Source organism: Spea bombifrons, chromosome 1 (assembly GCF_027358695.1).
Source record: "Spea bombifrons isolate aSpeBom1 chromosome 1, aSpeBom1.2.pri, whole genome shotgun sequence".
NCBI classification, from domain to species: Eukaryota; Metazoa; Chordata; class Amphibia; order Anura; family Pelobatidae; genus Spea; species Spea bombifrons.
Genome location: NC_071087.1, coordinates 126,390,334 through 126,413,776, shown reverse-complemented (window position 1 = coordinate 126,413,776; position 23,443 = coordinate 126,390,334). Strand labels below are relative to the sequence as shown.

Sequence of the window (23,443 nt, the reverse complement as noted above, 5' to 3'; positions counted from 1 at the left end):
GTGAATGCGCCATATGGAAGGTCACTGGTCTTGTTCCTGGAAATGGTCATGGAAGCTGGTGAAACTAGGCCCAAGTTTGTCAACAAAGATTCTAATTTTATGTATTACGTTAAGAGCTAAACACAATTCCTGGCCTTGGATGTCCCAACCTTGAAAAACATACTTCAGAGTGTCAGAAAATTCTAAAAACAACATATATAAAAGGAGCTTCAAAGGATTACGTACAAGTCTGTAGGATGAAAGCCATAATTATAATTGGGTGGGGAAAAACCAGAGAAGACCAGCATTTGAGTGAAAGAAACAATCTTATGCTTTTTTTGGAAGATTAACTTATATTTGGCATCACCATGGGGTTGATACTAGTGCTGACTCCTGCTTTTGAAAATACATTTATTATATTGTACTTTAAAAAACAACTCTGCAAGTGAGTCAACTTTGTAGACTATTGCCAAACTTAACAACTTGTGTTTGTGAAGCACATCTCCTAAACATCATCCTTAACCCCAATAATACAGTAGTGTTCTACCATTAATATGTGACTACAGAACAGAATAGAACAATCATTTTTTACTGAAGTTTTTCTACAGGAGAGATAAAGAGATCTATCAGTACTCTTAATTCACATCATGATATTCTTAGATAGCAGGCACAGTTTGAATATTAAGCCGGGCCTTTGCAATAGAGAGAACCAAGCAGTTGTCATGTAATACTGGTGGCAGAGGCAGTGCAATGTATAGGAGTGAGCCACCTCCTGGGTAATCCTTATATTAAATATATATCGTGGCAGGGAGAAAATCTCATCCTTACAGCTATTGTTGATTTTTAGGGTTTAAACAAACCCTGGCCATCTTGCCATAATGTATGACTGAATGTAAGTATTTTAGACAGGGGTGTGTGTAGAATTGGTCAGAAAACACTTATCTAAGCAATGTGCAGTAAGAACCAATGCTTGGAGGCAGACAGCAAACAAGAAATGTTTACAAAGCAAAGTCATATGCTCAGTTCGGCTAGAATGCCAAGAATTTCAAAGCTGTTGACATGTGAAGCCAGTTTCCTGTTTTGCAATGTATGAATTCTCTTACATAAATTATGTGCCATGTATGGTGAGGGCGATGGCACCTCACATTTATGTGGATCCGACTTCCTCGGTACAGCACATACGAGCAGTGTTCCCTCTAAGCTGTGCGCTTGTGCGCGCGCACATAGCATTTTTAGAGAGCGCACACGCCCAAAAACTTCCAAAAACAGTTATTTTTTTATATACTTTATGCGGCGTGGATATTGTGCGCACAAAATTTTGGCTCTGGGAAAATTTTTGCACAAGAGAAATTTTCTGCGCACGCCACCTAAGAAAAATTAGATGGAACATTGCATACGAGCAGTTCCGTCATCCTCACGCACACACAGGTATTAGCATTTCGGTTTTACAAATTATTATTCTCATTCATATAATTACCTGTCCATGATGAATTTATATGTTATGCTTGGTACATTACTAAACAGTAGACTTGTGCAAACGGACCAATTTTGTTTTTGGTCCATTCGACAACAAATTTTGTTTCCCCCCCTTTGGTTCTGGCGGAAATTGGAGGGATTTTTACATTCAGAAATTAAATACGTTGCCACTCACCCTCATTCACTTTCTTATGCTCTTCCACATTCACTCATGCTCTCTCACACCCTCATTCACTCACTCTCTCTCTCCAGAGCCTCCGGGCACACCCTCTACCCGTTCCTCCAATCGTGTCATCAGGTGACCACTAATGATGTCATTAAGCACATGTGCTGGCCACCTCCCCTTAAGTTAAACAAAAAGTATGGTCAAGTACTAAAGTATCATCTCCCAAATCCCATATTTACAGTTCTATACAATAAACTATGTAATGGGATTTGCATGCTAAAATAAGTAAACTATATCTATTAAACGCCCGCCTCACCTGTGTAAAATGGGGAAAGTTATCTTAATATCCTCAAGATCTGCCTAATTATGTCTCCTCATCACTGTCCTGTTAAGTTGCTTATTGCTGTTGATTGGTTCAGACGAGTTAGGCCTTAGAGCAGTGCTACCGCCACTCTCCTTTTTGCTATAGACCACATTGCTGCATGTCAGGATATCCAGAGCTTCAGCGCAGTGACCCCTGCTTTTGGAATCAATGGGAGTACTTTCTGCGTACGTACATAGGGTATCTCGTCAGACCCCCAGAGTCTCATCAAGCCAGTGGTGGAGCTTGTCAGTAGGTGAGTACATCTCGGCCAAACACATCCCTTGTAAGCCAAGTAGCTGAGAAGATAGAAAAGGCAGCAAATGTTTACGGGAGGATTCTGTAGAATCCCCCCCATCCATTTTCGAGGGAAACCACATGGAAAGAGAACGATCAACCATCATAAGCGTTATATACCGGCTGTAAAACATATTGTAATGGTTTCCATAAAATCCAAGGCCATTGTACCTTAAAAACGCTTTCTCTGTATTCATAATAAAACATGATATTTAAGGTTACTATTTTTCTATGCATTTTATTGGATATTGAGTATGGCCGCTTTCCCAGAAAAGAGGAAAAAATCCTGTAAATGCTATTTGTGAGAATTGGAGGAAAGCACAGAAGTCTTTGTTACTTGTCTACTCAGCTGCTATTGTAAACTGACTCACCGACTACAAACATGCCAATATAGAAATGGATTGGACTCTGGTGTTTGTATTTCAGGATGCTGTGTCATCAAGTAGAATGTATCAGCTTGCAGAAATCAGCTTGTTGTGTTTATAACACGCTAAATTGCTTTTATATAGGTTCACCTGAGCGCATCTCATAGATGAAAGTGAACAAAGCTAGCTCTTTATAATGCATTTGGAATGGTTTTATCTCATCGAAACATGTATGCATGTATGTAATGGTTTAAAGAATGTAAGCTCCTGCGGGAACAGGGCCCTTCATTCCTCTAGTATCTGTATGTCAATTGCTGTATTGTACCTGTCGTTATCTGTAAAATTTTCATCTTGTACAGCACTTCAGAATCTGTCGGTGCTTTATAAATAAAGTATAATAAGAAGTTATTGTTCAAAATTATTTATTGATTTATATAGCCCTATCATATTCCGCAGCGCTGTACAATGGGTTAACAGGGCATAAAAAAGAGCGCATAACAATTAGACTTAAAGCTCAAACAAGTTTACAATCTAGAAAATGGGGAAAACATTTTTCCTGTTTCAATTTTATAGCTAGGTCTCTTTCAACTCTTTCCAGCCAATTCAGACTGTACAGGATTTAGGTGTTCAGGTATACCGTACCTCCCAACAGTCCTACTTTTTAATGGGCACTGTCCAGGGTAGCTGCTCCCGGGAGGTGAAAATATATAGGGCGTGGAGAATTTTATCACCGTAAATGCTGTTTATTTATCAGTAGTGTTCCTGGAGCGGTTGCAAAAAGCACAATGACGCATGAAGCCGCTCGTTTAACAGTCCACAAAGCTCCAACACTTTAATGCTTACAAGTGCCCACAAACGCAAGTAATGTCCTTTGCAAACATAATTCTCTAGGATTAAGTGAGGTAGTCTGCTATACAGGGGACATGCTGCTAAACGCTTAGAGAACAAATCAATACTCTGTCAATAAAGAACAGATTCAGACTTGCTCTGTGTCCACCTGTGTAGCAGTATTGGCACGAGCTAGAAGATATTAATGTCTGCTTGCAGGAAAAACAAGCTTAAACAATTTGCAACTGTAGCCCTGTATGAGACAATATATTAGTAAATTGAGCTGGAAACTACCAACTAAATGTCAATTAAAGAGTCCAAATCATTTTCTTACGTTACAATGAACATTATTTAAAAATAATAATTTGAAAAGGCCACTCATGGATCAGATGTTAACTTGAAAAACATTCTTGAATGTAGTCCTTGATTAGCCATTCAAAGTGGTTCTCACAGTAATCTTGGGCTGTTGGGTATTGAAAACCTTAGTTGTGATAAAGATACCAGGAATTGAGGAGACAGGAGAATGGCCAGTTGCTCAGTATTTGAGCTTCAGATAGCGAGATGCCATAACAGTAGCGGGGACAAACTAGTAGCAGAGGTACAATCGGAGAGGTAGGACTTGAACAAGGACTGCTTTGAGTCAAACATACAAACAGGGATTAAGGGTTTGCATGGAAGATGGTGATGGACTGTGTCATAGAGTGCGGAGAGATGTGGGAAGATGAGTAAGGATATGTTTCCTTTAGTTTACGATCTTTTGTAACTTTGGTGATGGCTGTTTAATGGAGCGTGGAGGAATATTGGAAAAAAAGAGCTAAATGAAAGAAAGTTGAGTAGTTTGGAGCACAGAAAAGCTTAGTGAGATGCCAGTTAGAAATGCAGGATCTAGGTAAAGCGAGGGCATCGGAATAAGAAGGTAGGAGATGCGAAGGAATAGGGTCAAGTGTACAGGGAGTGAAGTGGGAGTATGGGAAGATATCAGATACCCTGTTAGGGGCGAGGGATCTGAAGCAATTGAGGTTATCTAGTTGACAAAGAGGCAACATCATGAGGGAAAATGTTATAAATAATGCTTTCTATCTACTTCTTAAATGGTTAACAAGTTCTTTGGCAGTGAGGATGAAAGGGTTGGTGAGGAGACAGAGGAGGGTGATAGGAGTGGAAAACATTTAGGATGGATTTTTAGTGCATGAAGTCCTTAGGATTTCCCGACAGTTGTATTGAAATAAGCGTAGCTGCTACAAACCATAGCAGACCGGTCTTGTCAAGTTTGGTGCGATACACCCTTGACAATAAATGACAGCAGAGACATTCCAGAAAAAAAACCCAGAAACTAAAACCCCATCAAGCCATTTTTTTTTATTCTATTAGAATAAATGTGTCAGATTTGTTCTAAGATCATGAGTTTGCTTTTATGTATATCTTTGGTCAACCAATCCAGCATGTCTACTAGTCCTTCATCTTGACCCTTTTTTCCTCTTATTCTTTCCCAACGTCCCATTGTGGTTACTGACATGCACTCGGCACCACATACCGCATAATTAATGCAGTGAGAAATAACACAATTCAGCTCATCTCACAAAAGATTCTCGGGTTGACCTTCCATGATGCATGACTATGTTGGTCAAGTGAAATGTTTCATCTCATCTACAACCTATGGTTTAGTGCAGAATTTCCTAACCTCTAGTACTATGCATCCTTGAAAACCAGTTCTAAATGTTAATGGTATTTCACTTTAAACTGACACTAAGTTGTAATATTAGGGAACTTGGTTGAAACAAGTTGGAGTAACTGGTTTTAGTAAATAAACCCTTTTTCTTCTGAAACTGTCTGCTAAGTTGCTGTACGATGCACCCCCCAAACTTCATGTACCAGCAGAGAGAGGTCCCTTCAGTGTCGGGGAAAATATTTAATATGATTAATATGATTAAGATTGCTTGTCATTGATTTACTTTAAAAAACAACAAAAAAAATTTAGAATTTCAGTTTATAAGATTCAGACTTTAATCGTTCTTTGATCTTTTCTTGGATTTAGCTTTCTGCTCCGTTTATGTTCCACCCACCCAGTAAAATAAAACTTCCTCACATTACATCTGACCCTCCAAAGGCATCAGAACCCAACAATGGGCAACATCTGTGCTTTCAGTAGACTCGGCTCCTGCTGCAAAGAATTACAATTGTTTATGTATGTTGGCTGCACACAGGCTTTGTGTTAAAACACAATGAAAAAAAAATATACAGGAAAGATATAAACTAGACAACTGTGTACTATTCATTGAATGTCTCAGAACAGGCAGACTGTGCCAGGCATGTGTCATCCAACTGCAATTTATAAATAACAATTCGGTCTCTTCTAGCACAGTCCTTCTTATACTCGAAGGAACTGAACATACAGTACAAGGATGGTTGCTGGAAACAATGTACAAACATCAAAATGCAGGGTACAGAAATCCCCTTACCATTAGAACAAGATTAACTGTATATTGCCTCAAAAAAAATACAGCTATTCTAAGAAATCTTTAATGCTTTTTGAATTTCAAACAAATACGTTTAACCTAGCACATGGCCTGAAAATCTTAACTATGGTTCACAACTACAGCTCTTTTACTGCCCCTGGTGTTAAACTATAGGGGCATAGAGGCGTATAAATACCGTTCTTTTATTTTACCTGGTGTGGGGGCACAAATAAGAATAATTATTTGGGGCATACACCCTTAAGAAATTATCTTAAATGCGCACGAAAGCCAAAGCAAAACTAGTGCAGCTTGTAAAAAAAAAAATAATAATAAATAAAATCACAAAAGCTGAAGACTTCAAAAGTTTCTTTAATGCTTTGCAGTAGAGTGAGACACATTTTTTATAATCACACTAATGAAAATTTACTATGCATATTGAATTGGTGGCCAGGTTCACTTCTTCATGCAAATCCGTAGCATCTTTTCCATTATAGTGTCATAAGGCTCTGCTCATAGGGTCTAGGCACAAACCCAGGTCCACATACCCTGGTCTTGGCCTTGATTAAGAGTAATCCCAAAAATTAAAGAAACTGTTACATCACAAATTTGTATTTTGACATTTGTTAATTTTACCTATATATTCATATGAAACAAAGTCTGAAGGGGATAAAATTAAGAGAAGGGCAACAAATTTAGGGAATAATTTAAGGACGTTTTTATTGTGGACTAACTGGGCCAAAATCTGTCAAACTCTGTGTTGCTTATATCGTTGTAATGGGAAGAAGGTAGGTCCATAAAGACATGGTTGGATGAGTTTGGTGTGTGGGAACTCGACCCTAACCCCAGCAAACACTGGAATGAGGATGAACTGGAACCGAGATTGCCAGCCAGGCCTTCTCGGGCCATTATCAGTGTCTGACCTCACAAACGCTCTACTGGATAAATGGGCAAAAATTCCCACAGAAACTCATAAATCTTGTGGAAAGCCGTCCCGGAAGAGCTCAAGCTCCTATACCTTCAAAGGGGGAACTTCATATTAACGTATATGTACTTAGAATGCGATGTTATCAAAGTCCCTGTTGGCGTAATGGTCAGGTGTCCCAATCCTTTGTCCATTAGGATCTCATGGTAGTTTTGCAAATGTTGAAAAATCTTTAGAGGAGGACACCAGCCCTATTTTCATGTAATTGAAACATATTGCAATCAATTTTGCACATATTCCAAAGCATTTTACTGCACGCAACGTAAGACAAGTATTCTTTGGTTAACTCCAGCAAAACCGCCTCTACTGACAGCAGGACACATTTATACACTGCTTGCATATGGTCAGTGGCATTCCCGTTCTAGTCAAAAAGGTGTTTCTATGACTCAAGAGTAAGCTTGTATTACGAAATGTCTAATTTGTGTGGGTAAGTCAATCATGGAAAAGGGGAATCTGTTGTTTAGAGAATGAAAAACGGCTCGGTAGGGAAATGGTTAGGCACTTAATGAAGTAAAGTAGGTGAGATTGTCAGTTGTATACTCTTATATTTATTCTAAATCTTAGTGCAGCGTATGTAGTAGTCTATAACTCATAATACAAATACGTTTGGAAAGAGTAATACACACAGATATTCTGTACGGATGGCAACAAATTGTACGTTTATACAGTAAACCTGCATAGAAACTCAACATGCATACTCAAGTTCAAAGTGGATAGAGACAGGAGTGTATTACAGACCATCAACAGGGACATCCATATCATTGACGTTACTATAACATTAATGTCAGATGGGTTTGATAACAGAACTAATTTTCTTTTTTCATTTATTTTACAAACAGTGCAAACGATGCTGGGAGAATGCATCAGCACCCCGACAACGGCATAAAAAGGTTGCATTACTTTGAGAAATCCACTTAAATCATTAATAAATAATGATTAAAACAATCTAAATACTATTTTAAAGAACCACTTACTTGTATTCAGTTACTAGCAGTAATACGTGAATGATGGCCGCACATGATGTCATCAATATTGTCAGCCCTTTTATATTCAGTTAGAAGGCATCCAAAAGATTTTCATGTATGGTCATGATGTTTAAGGATTTTAATGTGATTATCTAGAATTGCCAAGAGTGCTTAGTACAGAAAATCTTCTGTACACGACAATCTTCTTGGCATATTAGGTTCTTGTGGCCAGAACAAAATAGAAACTGAAAAACTACAGCATATTGCAGATTTAAGAGTTTACCCCCATGTTCTACTATAAAAACAAAATATACATTTTTTGTACTTCTGAAGTATTCTTAATTGTTGCAGTAACAATGCCAAAGTGTATGCAAAGCAGGTTAAAAACCATCCTTCAGGGGATTCCTAAATCTTTTTCTCACACACCACCAGCAGGCTTTATTTTAGGATTAGTCAACAAAAAAGTTGCATAATAAAACATTGAATCAAAATGTAACTTAACCAAAACAACTACTTAACTTGTCTTCAGCAAAAGATAGCCTACAGATAGCTGTCAGTTCTATGGTAGTCCGCCATCCGCAGACAAGCTCTTTTCAAGAACCTAACTCAGCATCATGAGAGGTGGATACCCTTGGTCTAGAGATATACTTGTGGCCAGTTAATAGTAATGGCAGGGAAACCCAAGAGCTCTTGTTGAAATGGTCCAATCATAAACCATTTACTCCCAAGTCTTTCAGTTAATTAGGCTATAAATGCTTTGTAGGCACCTATGGCATGAGTTAAACCGACATCTTTCAAGATTCTGTATACTATGAATTCCGTCCGAGGACTTAAATGGCATAGCAGGATCAAACTGTGCTCTAAATCTGCCACACATCTCAGGCAATGAAACAGGTAGGTCTTACAACTACATATGCTTAATATGCCCCATTTAAAATATATATATTTTATGCCTAGGTCATACTGAAGTCTGCAGACTATATTTGGAGATATACAGGGTGAAAAAGCTTTGGATTTCTATTTTCCTCTTTTCCCACGCCCCTTCCGGGATGGATGTTTTGCAGACGCAGGAGGAGAACTGGAAGATGCCACCGGTATGTTGATCTGGCCGCCCTGAATATCCTGTCGTGTATCTGCAGGCATCTGATCGATTTTTTGCTGTGCCTCCAGGTAGAACATTACATCACGCAGCTGGTCCTGCATTTCCACGATCTGCACGTCCTTCTGCTCACAGAGTTCCTTCCGCAGGTTCTCTTCTTCTCGAAGTTTAGCTTGCAGGACAGTCTGGTTTGCTCTCAGGCATTTGTTCATTTCCTGTTCTTCCTTCAACTCTGATGAAAGCTTGGCTACTTTGGTGTTTAGTTGGGTGCACCTGCAAAATGTGGTTAAAAACTGATTTATCTCTGCCTTATACAGATCCAGCAGGAGAAACTAGCTGGTGATGACCCTTAACAATATATTGTGAAAGTCTATCAGTAACCTACAAGCCCCAGATCTATTGACTAAAACCCCTAGTTGTTATCTGATCACTTGTGCATTTTAGATTTGTGTTATTTTTTCTATTTATTCCCCTATGCATACTTTTTTCACCTTTGTATGTGGTATGTCCAATGTAATTGCCAACAACACCGATACAAACCACATTACTGGCAAATGCGTTGTGAACAGTTGTAGCAGTGTAGCGTGTTAACATCGACAATACGCACAGGATTGTTCCAACAGATTTGGAAGTTCTCAGTACCTTCGTTCTGCTGCTTGTTTGTCCTTAAGCAGGTCATTTAATTTGTGTTCCAGGCTGTCACATTTATCTATGGTCTCCTTAAACTTTGCCTTCATATTATTAATCTAAAATAGAGAGAAATTGTTACTTTTGTTTTTTCCTTAAAGCCAAATACGTATGTTCACTGCTGATTTGTTGCACAGCGTTAAACTAGACTGCCCTCTGTAGCGATTATTTATCATGGTATGCAGCCATTGCTGTAAAGTGTGTTGCAAACATTGATGCTGCGTAATTGTACATCAGAGGGCTACTCCCATCACTGCATGAACGTCCCAGAGAGAAATACCCTGCCAGACGGGGAGGAGAAGAGAACATACCAGTGCAAGATCCAGATACCGCTATCAGGAGGGGACAGCACTTAGTCCAGAGCAGCTCTTATAAATGTTATGGACAGATTACAGCCACATATAGAGATGTTATCCAGTTTTATGACACCATTCATGGGCTAAAGCATAGAACATGAGACACTTAGATTTTAATATAATCACTAGAGGTGTAATTACCTTTAACCGCTTGCTACATTCTGCCGCACACTAGCTCAGCCACAGCAGTTGCTGCAACATTACTTTGAAGTAGTACTTTTAACACACAGCTGCTATCGCAAACCTTCCTGGCATTTCTTGTGCTTTAACAGGTTTTAAATGTTAACAGATTTCAGCGTGTGGTTACCTCGTCTGCTGTATCTTTCTCCAGACGGACAATCTTATTTTCCCAGTAGATGCGCTGAGATTCCAGCTGACTGGTGAGCAGGTAGGAATACTGAAACCACGCCGGACAGAATAAAAGGCCAAGAAGATTACCAGAACATATACACACAATGATGTTCATCAAGCACTAGAAGCTTTACAAGATGGTAAACAAAATTAACATTTCCAACATTATTTTAGAACGCAACATTTGACAGTCCTTGATATCTTAGTCTTAACTATGTATAGTCTATAAGAAATGATGCCTTCTTACAAACGTGCAAAAGGAGTAATAATGCTTATTTTTTGTGAGCGGTGCTTGTTTCAGCGTCCATGTGTCATTTCACTGGTGGCTACCTGCTGATGCAAGTCACGACCACTGGTCATCCATGCCTACAACACAAGGCATTTGGAGTGCGCCCCGCTGCCTTCTCTAATGATTAGGTTAAGAACTGAACTCAGTCGTGTCATATAAAGAGCTGGCGGGGGACATTATGTTTTTTTCCCAGTGCAGAGGACAAAAAAAAGCCAATAAGTGGCAAGAAATGTTGAAACCTCTTTGTTCTGAAGAATGCATGTTAAAGTATTGAAAGAGCACTTTAATCTGCATTCTTTTTAATGGGATGTCAGGAACATTGAAGAGGTATATATAGTAACATGTATCAATTACATCCTTGTTTTTTTCCTTAAGACTTAATATGCTACTTTTCTTATAATGAAAAAGAAAAATCTGAACCGTAGTCAGAAGTTTCAGATATATTTTAATCATCCACTTGTTTCAAAAGCCAGATAAGTGTTTATTTAATCGGTTTTTAACAGCAAATACACTACTAAAGAATGAAAACTTAAATCACATGACCCCACCTGCTGCGTTTAAAAATAAATCACACACCTAACTATATGCCTACAAAATCCCTAACCTTGTGCAAACGTACGTCGAAGAACTGATGCGGTTTTAAAGGTAAAGACAGGTCACACCAAATATTGATGTGATTTAGATTTTTCTTCTGTTCCACTCACTTTAGATTTTGTAAAATTATTAAAAAAAATAAAATAAATTAGCATGTCTATTTTTTGAAAGCATTCTTATTCATCATAATATTAGTAATTTATATTTTTAGAAAATATACTATCATTTTACTAAGGAGATAAGTAATTGTAGCTATGAATATATACTTACATATTTTTTGCATTTATACTTCTATTTATGGGCATAACTATTGTACATGACCTGATTTTACATAATACAAAGGGATCCTGATGGGCTAAGTCTTTTATATTACAATTTAAAAAATAAAACACAAGGTTGTCATAGTTTGCAACTGATTTGAATACAAAACTGTATATTGCACGTAGTTTTCCAGTTACATGTTGTTACGGCCAACACTGAAATTAAAATTACAAAGTTCAGGACGTGTGTGTGTGTGTATGTATATATATATATATATATATATATATATATATATATATATATATATATATATATATATATATATATATATATATATATATATATATATATATATATATACATACATACATTTAGCCATCAATTACACAAATCCTGCACCGATTTCTACACAGAGGGAAATTACAGTAATTGATGAGAACTCAAAAAGACCGAAAAGTTTCTCACCTCTAACTGCAAAGAGTCGATCTTTTCCTCCTGGCAGGTGTCCCCCTCACACTCATACTGAACAATTTTTCCATCTGTTTTGCTTGCGACCAATCGATGAACGTAATTATCTGTAGGGATTGTTTCATAAAGGTAAAACCATGAAGAAGGACAATGCCACTGGCTGAATTCAATAGTAAATTACAAAAAAGTGATTTAATAACGTACAGGAGGAAAGTTTATTTAAAAAAAAAAAAAAAAAAAAAAAAGATCAATGTATATTCCATTATATATAATCCACCGCACGGCATCCAACAGCAGGGATACACCTCCTGAATAGGAGACATGAGGAAAAACACACTAAACTTAGCAATTATTCATAGGCATACGTGTACTTACAGCACCGGTCAGAGGCCTAACTAGAAACCACAGGCCCCCCCCCAACTTCAACAGCTGGACTGTGCTATCATTGCCCCTTGCAACATACACTCTGGCATGCATATGTAAACACACTTACACAAATTACACATCCATGCTTACACACACCCATACACAATTACACATCAATGCACCCATACAAACATCACACCGCGGGGTCACGTGACGCAAAGTGAACCCAATACATTCCTGTCTCCCCGTGCTGGTTCAAAATAGTTAAGAAAGGGCTCTTCCAACCCCGGACTGGCGCGGTCCAGGTCAGAAGGGCCCTTTCTAAACAATTTTGAACTGGTATGAGGAGACAGGAAGGAGGGTTCTCATGGGGCCTCCCGTCACATCTACGACCCCTGTAGACACGCCACTCGCAGCAGTGTTTGTCTACAGATCATCAATACACATACATAATTTCCTGAAAATCACATTTTAAACTTTGTTGTCTGATTCCTAAAATTCCTAATTTGGAAAAAAAAAGTCTTGTCAAGATTGGCTGACAATCTTCTTACCTCCTGCATAGTCCCAGACTCTGTGATTGGTCAGTTGCATTGCATATGTATGTTGTGTCTCCTCAAAATGTTTATATGCATGTCTGCTGACATACCTCCCACATCCAATATGGCCACAGATTAAACAGATCCACAGGTTCTGCCAGAGAACAAAAAACAAAAACTATAGTACATACCAGACATCATACAAGATATGTTACTAAACCACCGTTAACCACATTCTAACAAACAACCTTCAATCGGGCCTAAAGATGGTGGTACTTCATGAGCAGGAGGACAGCACAGAACTAAATTACACGTGAAGAGGTTAATATCAGGGGTTGAGCCACGGCTTTTTTAGATCTGGTGGCAAAGCTTTTGTGCCGTTTTATATTGATCTTTATGGGTAGGTCTCTTTCTGGCCGTCCAGCCCTGTCACACATTTCAGTGAACATTCTTAATTAATGTACTTTTCAGCACACGGTCATACATATAAACGTCTGATATACACGGACAGTTACACATACTGAGGCATGTTCCTGTGTCACCTTGTTTTGTTACCGATCATGTTTCTCGATAAATCGATGCGTTGTATCAAATAACAGCTTGGTAGATCATCAAATCAGATACACGGAGAAGCAAAACAAGAGACTTCCATTCACACAGGACTATGAACTCTTAACACATACCAAGTACGTTGTCTTTTTTTGTAAGCATATATCACAAATGATACTGAAGTGTACTGATAGTCTCCAGACCTATCACCCTCTTTATTCATGATGGGTTAGGACCTGTTGTGAAACCTTTATCTTCACTTCTCAGTGTTACTCACCACTTGTCCAATCACCGTCTTCATACTGCCTCCAGAATCAAATTTAAGGGGATGAAAAAGTGGTAACACCCCAAGATCTCTTTTACCTAATTACCTTTTTCTGCCCCTGCCTCTTTTACATGAGAAGCTACCCAAAACCCTAAGATGGTTACCAAAATGCTTTATAAAGTGTATTATTTATTGATTTGTATATCGCTGTTTTATGTTGCAGAGCATACGCAGTCTAAACAGGACAAAGTACATCACATAATTTGGATTGACAGAAACAATGGGTAACGAGGGACCTAAATTTACCATTTGGTTGCCGGCTGTGAATATGGTGACAAACATGTATTCTAGCTCCAAATTAACCACTTAAATGTTTTGGGGGGTTTTTGTGTACATTATGTGCATAAAATGTCAACTTACCTCCTGTACACCACATTCAAAGCATTTGTTTTCTTCTACTGGTTCAGGTGTCTGGCAGTATCTGCACACTGGGCACCTGTAACAAAGGAGAAGTTACCTAAACTGCTTCTTAATTTGCAAATAACGTTGCTAAAGGAACTATAATAAATAGAATGGTAAGCGTATATTATTCATAAATGTAAGAAAAATGTATAACATGGCATAAAGAAGTCAGGATTTACATTACCAAGTACACATGGCATTGCCTTCCGGCAAAGGTGGCATTAGTGAAGTGGGCAGTCAGATAATATTACAATACGCGAATGACGTACGTGGTGTCCTCCCAGCGTTGCAGGCACTGGCTGTGAAAGCTGTGGTTACACAGTGTTGTGAGAATACCGTTGACGGATTCATCCATTCTCTCCAGGCACACCGTGCACTTTGGAAGCTCAGTTAAATCCATCACCGGAAGGCTGGCACCCTACAAATACAGCGGGTTAATCAAATGAACGTGAACGAGCACGCTTTTCCTCAAAACACATTTTACAGAAGAGAATATATTTGGCCAATATAATATAATTTTATTGGTAACTGCCGTCAACTGGACGTCAACATATCTTCAACTTCCCTGCACTCAGCAATGAAACACGGTAATTCCTTGCCGAGTTTAACGATATGGAGCAGAATTAAGTCCAGCTTGCTGGGAGTTAGCTGCCCCTGTATACCGATGAACCAATAGGGACTAGATTCAGTAGTGATGGGAGTTGTGGCGCTAAGATTAAGAATTTATACCTTGATTTTCAGACGATTCTTGATATACAATGTATATTTTTTATGTTCGCCTTCCCCACACGTTTAACAGCAGTTGCATTCGTTTTTTGGCTATATTTGTTCAGCTTGCTTGGAATTTCCTGCAAATGAGCTCAACCAATGAGCACGCAGCTCAGGAGACCTTGGCAGAATCTTTATGGAACTTGGAGAATAGAGGATTTGCACAGCTGCCACCGCCAAGCTTTGCTAAGATAATGCCGATGAGAAACATTTTGGCTCATTCATAGAGCGGACAACTATTTGTATAGGACGTTATAAAATACTGCCAGGCACCAAAACAATTAAAAAAAGGAATAAACCTTCCTTTAGCGGCCGGCAAAAGCGTCAGATTTCATTCCAAAAATCATCCTAAAACATGCTAAATATGGATATTGAAATATTGAAAGTGCCTACTGTGAAGAATCCGACTGAAAACCAATATAAACTAGGGAAACATATCTTTTAGACGCTTGCGATCAAATCAATATTTAATTAGCGTTTCCTCACAGTACAACACTAACTACACTCCGATGAATTCGCTGTCGAGGCTGCACGTATCACTAAAAGGTTTTTTGGTGCCAGGAGGGTCAATATCATAGCTGCCTATTTATTAGATCCAATGCCTTGAGTAAGCTCTGCTAACTCTTCTGGCACCGGATCTCCGTTGGTGCACAAGACATGCTTTCATACATGGGAAGTGCCGTAAATGTCCCTTTTCAATATGCAGATGCTTTAAAATAACATTCTGTTTGACGGACCCAAGCAGCAAGTCTTCAACCAGAATCCCTACAAACACTTTCACTATTTAAAGAAAGTATAATCTGAATATAAACTAGCACAAATACTATATAGGACCCAAAGGTTAGAAAATACAAATGCCAAAGCTATCTTTTTGTATTTGAGGAAAGAACTATACGTTTAGCATAAGATGCATCATCAAAACAGAGTCCCAAAAGTTTATTCCGAATAGAAGGTCCCATGCTGGGACAGGAGCTATGACATAATTGTCACAACAGTATAGACAATGAACGTGTTAGCTTAATACACAAAGGAAATCTACAAATAAAATACTCACGTCTTCAGACTTGAATACCTCCGCCCTTTCCACGTACACCAGCTGGCACACGTCATCTTCAATAGAGTTAAACTGACGCCCATTGCAAGCCATGTAGAAGCTATCCGCGTCGGCCTGAATAAGAATTTGAGAAATGGACTTAAGATATGAAAGGATTTACAATGTAAACGTGATACGAGGTAATAGAAAGCTCAGCTGTTAAGAGAAATCTGTGACCTTCCACAGATAACGCAGAGCGGCTGTCGTTAGTCTGTGTTCAACCATAGAGATCACCTGACCTGTTCACTGCAGGACAGTCACCTTGTACCACGCACAATGTTTCACTAGATAAATCCTTTGTCATGCTTTTTATTTTCCCTCCATGACTGGGACAAACAGTCACATGTAAAGCATACTTTATTAAACAAAGAAAACACACGCACACACAGAAAGCAAAAGGTCAAAATGTGTAATAGGTATGTACAACCATACATACAGAAAACGAGCATACGACAGAATAAGCTAGCGCGGACTGGGACATCATGGCAGATACTAACATTTTTAATAAAAGCAAAGACACAAGTAACAATACAGAATAGATATACATATATATATATATATATACACATACATAGACATTTAAAATTTCTGGCAAACACGAGCCCCTAAAATCTTCTTCTAATCGCACTTTTAAGCCTTACATAAAATAAAATACCATTCACCAATGTAGATACGTCTAACGCAAAGACAGAAAAGGTTTGTTACTATTTGATTCTAAACTGATGATTTCATATGATTGTTTTCATATGCCCGTTTCAGACTCAACTTCAGAATACAGTAGTAGGTTGGAAGTGCATGAATGATCCACCTACATACAGCTATTTTAATCATTCGATCGCATTTAGAAGCACTCTGTCTCATACAAGCGAATCTTTGAATGACATCTCGCCGAAGATTCTGTATGCTTATGGTGGGTCACAGGTGACAAAAGCCCTCTGCTGTACAGCATACATGAGAATCCCTTTTTAGGCATAACACGCAGAGTATAATTTTACATAGAAACTTTTTATCTCTGACATATTACCTGACAGCTGAATTTTATCAGAACCATATACTGGTTTGGAGTAGAATCCCGGATGATTTTCATATGCTCGATGACCTCATTAAACGATGCCACAAACTTCATTAGATCATGACTGGTCATCGTTGAAGGAACAGTAAGAATACAAAGCATGGCGCTGCGTCTTACGTCTTCTTTCAGAGAAGTCATTTTACTGAGGAAAGATATGCAACAAAGTTATCTCCTAATTTTTTTTTATTATAAATACAGGTAGCCACTTTACCAAGTTTACAGGTCTGGGAGGAGTTTGAAAACAAAACCAAAAATATCTTTGGAAGGTCATTGCTCACTTGGCGTTCCATTCTTTGATGCTACCCAACTTGGTGCCTTAATCTTATTTAATGTTTCCTTCACAGCTTTCAGCAGAGCTAAAGTTATTTTTCAAAGCTACATATCTTGTAGTTTGTTTTACAGTAAACAATTTTATTTAGGCTATACTTCGTTTAAAAGGTAAAAGGACCACTATTTGACGTAAGCTTACGTCAGATTTCCTGCCCTGAAGTTCTCCTTTGCTTTTACCAGGGCTGCCTGGACCAATTAACAACAGCAACTTAAATCTGTCACTTCTTCTGGGTCCTGCATTCTACAGTTCTATAGTCAGGATATATCTAGAGTAACGGTGTAATGTTTACTTATTAAAGTGTTCATTTGTTATATCTGGCCTGTTGTTGATTGCTGTTAAAGCCTTTTCTAACAGTAGGCAAGGTGAAGTACGGGAAATAAATATACTAGTAGTGACACTTTGAAGCACAGATCTACGCTTCCTTGATGTAAAACAAAATATCTCGAAAACAACTGTACTGATTGACACAAGCACAAAGCTACAGATAATTTAAATATACTAAAAGCTGTGACATATTCCCTGTAAAATGTTGTATTTGGGAAAAGTGACTAAGTATTCTTTGGCATGTATAAATTGTGCAGTTATAATAGGGATGGATAACTTTATTAAATGGGTGGAAATAAGTCATAACATTAAGGTTACTTGTTCGCAGGCTCACTTTGTTTTGTAGAGGTGCATGATGCCATGGACAATTTCCACTGACGGGTTCCCGCTGAGGAAAATGATCTGATCAGGCAGTTGTTTGGAAGGGGAGTCTGGAGTTGGATTGCTAGAAGCAGCCAAATCATCATCATCTTGATCCTCAGGAGAAGGACTCGTCTGTGGATCTATTAAAGCATAGACAGATAAATCATTATCAATCAGGCGGTTTTCTCATATTTACAGTCTTTAGGACTTGTGAGATTGGGGTCAGTCACTTGAGAAAATCTGTCACCTAAGAAATCATATTTTACAGTTGTTTACAACAAACCTGTGTAATTGTGTTTAAAGATAAAAATATGCAATATTTACTTATTAAAATGTACTTTATATGTATACTGTGTAGTCTCAGTATCTACATGATCATTTCTCCCCTCTAATTTAAGTTGATTGTTGTTGAATGGCATAGGTAGCCTTTGTAAGGGCTGGTGAGGAAAAGGAAAATAACTGTGGGACATGAAAATGATTAGATTATACTGACCCTGCCACAAGCTGGTACCAATCTCAGGTTCCATGAGATTGGAAGCAGATCAACTAAATATCTCTAATGCAGCTACATTAGTTGACACAAAAAGCACAAGATATTGGTAATTTAGATATATGAATTTAACTTGTTGACAACCAAAGGCCGTTCCATGCGGTCACGCAACTCTATGCGTTGGGGACCACACGACAGCATGGAAAGTCATAAATAAAAGTCTTCAGCGCAATCAGATTCACACTACTTTGTCTCTAGTTCTTGCTGTTGCTGGGTGCCTGAATTCCAACAGCAAAACACTGCACTCCCACCCTTGTGATCGCTGTGGTGACCAATCACCATTGGCCTTGTCCCCAGCTTTCTCTTACTCACAGTTCTTTTGTGATGGGAGAAGTCAGAGCAACAGTATATCAATGCATTAGAATTCTAATCAGTGTACTAAAATTTGATTTTAACACCTTGCAGCCCTCTGCATTAGTTTTGGTATTGTAGGAGTTAATTTCCTTCAGGGTTGGGAGGAATTGGGTAGAAGTTTGCGTTCAGCCACATCTCCTAAGTATCGTGATACCACCCATGTATAGGTTTGTCGTGTTGTTTGTGGGTTAAAGGCCACATTTGGGACATGCACATTTTCAAATTTGACATGTAGTCATCCTGCCCTCATGTCCTATTTGGGACATTTTTGAAGCCGGCCAATTCAATTTACCTCCATCAAACCGTATATTTTTGAAAAGTAGACAACCCAGCATATGTCGAATGTTGATATTTTAACACTTTCCATATACAAATTCTACAATGTTTTTCTCCGGTATTCTAAGAAGCTTTATGTCAATGCTGGTGTAATATCTGACAACCTATAGATTGTAACTCTATTATTCAGTTATGGGAGGAGGAGTTAGAAGGGGCCTTACCTTATAAAGCCTTTCATATGAGGGAGAATTTTTTGGCTGGCACCGAGCATTGTCATTGAAGTGGATAAGTAGTTCAAATCTCTGGTCATCATGGCTAAAATTGACAGGATGGCCAATATAGGATCTTCGATCCAACAGGAGATTATAGTTACTTGGCTTCTTTATAATACCCACAAAAAATGTTTTTGATCTCCAACAAATCAGTGGGGTGCCAGATCTCCTGCCTTGCATAATATAAGGTGGTGTTAGCTGCCATGTCATAAAAATTTGTTTGAGCAGCAATAACTGATCACTATCCATTGGTTTTGTTTGTGATGCTGGAGATCTGTGAAAGGTGGTAAGCCTGGTTGCATCAAATTGTCTGGCACCTACAGATTTTCATCAGACATAGACCCTGTACGTCTCCTTGAAGAATCAATAATCTGCCCAACATCTGAGGCCATTCCAGCGTTTCAACTGGATGAAAAAAAAACTTCCACAAAAATATTTGAGCAGTACAATGTACAGATCAAAACAACCCACACAAGGCTGCAAGAGTTTAATTTAATTCGCTTAAAAAAAGATGTTGCTGGTATTTTTTGTTTTACTGTGGGACAATTTGCAAGAACTGTGCAGGTTTCCCAAAGCAGCTAGTTACAACTAAGCAAAAAAGGGGTAAGACCCCTAGTTTATGTGAGTAAAACTCAGGCAAAAATGATGTAAAGCTTTTATCAAGCATACTCTACGATGCCAGCCTTTGTCTGGGGAAAAGCCATGAACTATCAAAAAACCATTCTGCGTGACTGCAACCAACAAATATAGCTGTGATCAAAAGTTTACATACCCTTGGAGAAGTGTATGTACTATTTTTAAAGAAAACATGAGTGAGCAGGCAAATCCCACTTCTTTTAGGATTCATATTCAACAAGATGTTTGGAGAACAACCTACGTGCCAAGTTCCTTAATAAAGGTGTGCATGCGTACCTAGATGAATTAATGCCATTTTGAAGGCAAAGGCAAACATTGATTTGATTTACATTTTTCTTCTGTTCACTCACTTTGCATTTTTTTTTAAACGACAAAAATTTACCATTAACTTGTCTATTTTTGAAAGCATTCTTACTTTACAGCATTTTTTCACAGTACTGTACATGGGAAAGAGAAAACAGTCACTAAAACCTCAAGGTGAAGATAGCTAAACACGGTTCACCAGCCCATAGAATGGAATCATTTTCTGCTTGCCTTTTGTACCGGGTGTGAAGCCAGCACACAGAGCGAATTGTTTTTTTGTTTTTTACCTGTGCTAGGACCGATAGTCTCTATTATCATGTCTGTCATTTCCCTCCTCCCAAGGTGTTGGTGCAGGATGGTTGTTCTGTCCCCCGGCGCTTTCCCTTCCAAGCAAGCCGCTGCAGTACACAACGTCTTTTCTTTGATTTCCTCATCAGACATTTCAGTGGCTGAGCAGGAAATAAATATTAATGAGTTGTGGTTTACAGGATGGGGCAGAAAACATCAACGTGCAACAATCGCTAAATCATCAAAGCCACAAAAGCAATCAGAATGGCATTTCATCCTAAACTGAAGATATGGATTGAAAGATCGGAGGTGATCATCTGCATGTGAAACACGCATAACTGGGTGTTCTACACGCGTGTTTGGCAGCATAAAAGCAAAATACCCAAAAAGTTTGGGGGGGGGATGATCTCTTCTGGAAAGCACGTTTTATAGCAGTAGAGTCAAGAAGGATGTGCTAGGATATTGAAGAATCTGTCCTGATTCTTCGACATCAGCTTCGACACAAACTTACATAGCTAGTTACTATCGTTATTTGCCCCGACACAGTTGTCATGACATACCGTAATGCTATTTAGTTGGGGACAGTGGGGTGCACTGCTATCATCAATATCACATGTGGCTACCACAATATACAGAAGGCATTACTTTTAATACATATTACATATTTGCCCATTTTTAACCAGAAGGTTCCCTTCAAGGATTAAAATAATAATGCATTAGGAAAACTGTTATCCTGTAGCGTCACTGTACCAGATTCTGACACTAGATCGATGGCTGCTTATCAATGTGCCAGGTAGCCATATCATGAATGGACAAAATTGTATTAACTTAAGATCTTGACCATCGAGGTCAGAGAACGCTGTACATGAACTGGCACCTGTATGAAATAGACAATCATATTAAGGGATATTTAGGTTTCAATGGAATAGGACTGCATAAGCTATAGGTGTAAAACTTCTCTCTAACCACTTAAGTGACTAAGGACATACAAGGTTTTCTTGCCCCAAATACATTGCTGAGTTTATGGAGCAGATTTTTTTTAAATCACAGCATTGCTAATTACATACAGAATGGGTTTTTCCTTTAGTAAATTTCAGCCACATTTGCTAATGAAACGTTGATGAACATTATCAGAAATGGGATTGTCAGGATTTTTATTTGCTAAAAGGTGACTAAGGAGCAGTTGATGTAATGCAGCTGTATGAGGCTTAAAGCCTGCAATGCATCAGAATCTGTTCCTGAACGAACAGCCAATGCATACGCCTGCTAACGCTTCGCGCTCCTACATCTTCATCTAACCAACGCAGAATTATCGTCAATAGCAAGACGTAGGATCTCTACAATCCACCCTTCACATTAAAACATGTAAACAAATCAGTCACGCAAATCGTTACTTTTTGAGCAGTACATTTGGTAACTCGATCCCCGAATCATAAGTAAATACCAGATCTTACCTTTTAAGACGGTCTGCAGTGCAAGGCTGACCCAGGTTATCAAACGTAACCATAGTGAATGGCAGGTACAATAAGCACGTAGCTGAATTTATATTTAAGTCTAAAGACAGGCTGTGCTGGATCTCAGACAAATCTAACGATAGCAAAGCACCTTACTTCAAGAAGAGATCGCTATTTTTCTTTCAGCTATAACAATATCAATAATAAAAAAAACGAAACAGCACTATACATTTACACTAATATTGTCACACGATATCCATTAACCATTCAGCTGATGACTTTTCACAAGCAACCAAAGAAGTATCTTTTTTCTCTAGCAAGTGGCTTGTGTTTTTTTTTGCACTGTAAACACAAATCAGGAAGATAAACATGCTAATATTATCTGGCTTAAGGATTTAACTGCAGTAAAATAATTTGACATGCTTTGGAAAGAAGTTCAATAAACACATTTAGTTACATCCGGGTTTAGACTGCATTTTCACTAATATTTCGATCATAAATGCATAGATTTAAAAAATAAAACCTTTACAATAAAACGGTTTAAGTAAACATTATGTTCTAAATATTCTTTATGTCTTTTATAGAGCATTAGACAGGTTGTGTGTAGCTATATAATATATATCTGTCAGTGTAATAGTAACAAAATATCATTGTACAGTGCTGCAGAATGTGATGGTGCCATATACATCAATAAATAATAATAGCTATGTTTATGTCAAATCGCATATAGTAGATTTAGAATATAAGATCTAAAGCAACAATGCTATAGCACTATTTTATGCAAATCCAACTTTTTGTCTCCTACATCACATTAGACACTTTATTAATGAAACCTCTGGGCATTAACACTATCATAATTAAAGTGGCAAACGTTCAAAACGTATATATATCTCTTTAACTGAAACCACGAAACTTATTACGCAATAAACAGTAAGATCTCAATATGGGACGGGAGGTGACACTCACCAGCACGGTATTGGAAGCCTACTGGAAAACGGGAATTATCCGCAAGCTCCAGCCGGATAACAATCAGTGAAACACTCATATGTTTGGCCAAATTGGTGACAGCCAAACGGGTGGGGATTGTATGAGTCGGCGTCACTTCCCGGGAACAGGGCGGCGAGAGAACTTAAGCGCAGCACCGGGAACGGGATCGGAATGAATCCCTTAGTCGATGTCAATACACATGCACTTCCGGGAC

At 38.4% G+C, this 23,443-nt stretch overlaps 1 protein-coding gene across 1 annotated transcript; it reads right to left on the bottom strand.

The window, feature by feature from the left end:
- Window positions 1-8,822: 8,822 nt before the first annotated feature.
- Window positions 8,823-23,433, bottom strand: BRAP (BRCA1 associated protein). Its single transcript, XM_053472916.1, has 12 exons — window positions 23,209-23,433; window positions 20,788-20,949; window positions 18,081-18,249; window positions 17,044-17,233; window positions 15,981-16,094; window positions 14,428-14,576; window positions 14,117-14,192; window positions 12,898-13,036; window positions 11,978-12,087; window positions 10,325-10,414; window positions 9,617-9,720; window positions 8,823-9,247 (listed from the first exon to the last, which is right to left on the bottom strand). Exons 1-12 carry the CDS (start codon window positions 23,285-23,287, stop codon window positions 8,893-8,895), a joined length of 1,737 nt encoding a protein of 578 aa, XP_053328891.1. The 5' UTR covers window positions 23,288-23,433; the 3' UTR covers window positions 8,823-8,892.
- Window positions 23,434-23,443: the final 10 nt, after the last annotated feature.

Coding starts and splice junctions, on each gene's coding strand:
- BRAP (XM_053472916.1), bottom strand. CDS start 23,287: ATGAGTGTTTCACTGATTGTTATCCGGCTGGAGCTTGCGGATAATTCC. Junction 20,950..23,208: donor AGGCTTCCAATACCGTGCTG/GTGAGTGTCACC, acceptor TTTCCTGCTCAG/CCACTGAAATGTCTGATGAG. Junction 13,037..14,116: donor TTGAATGTGGTGTACAGGAG/GTAAGTTGACAT, acceptor GTTCTCTGGCAG/AACCTGTGGATCTGTTTAAT.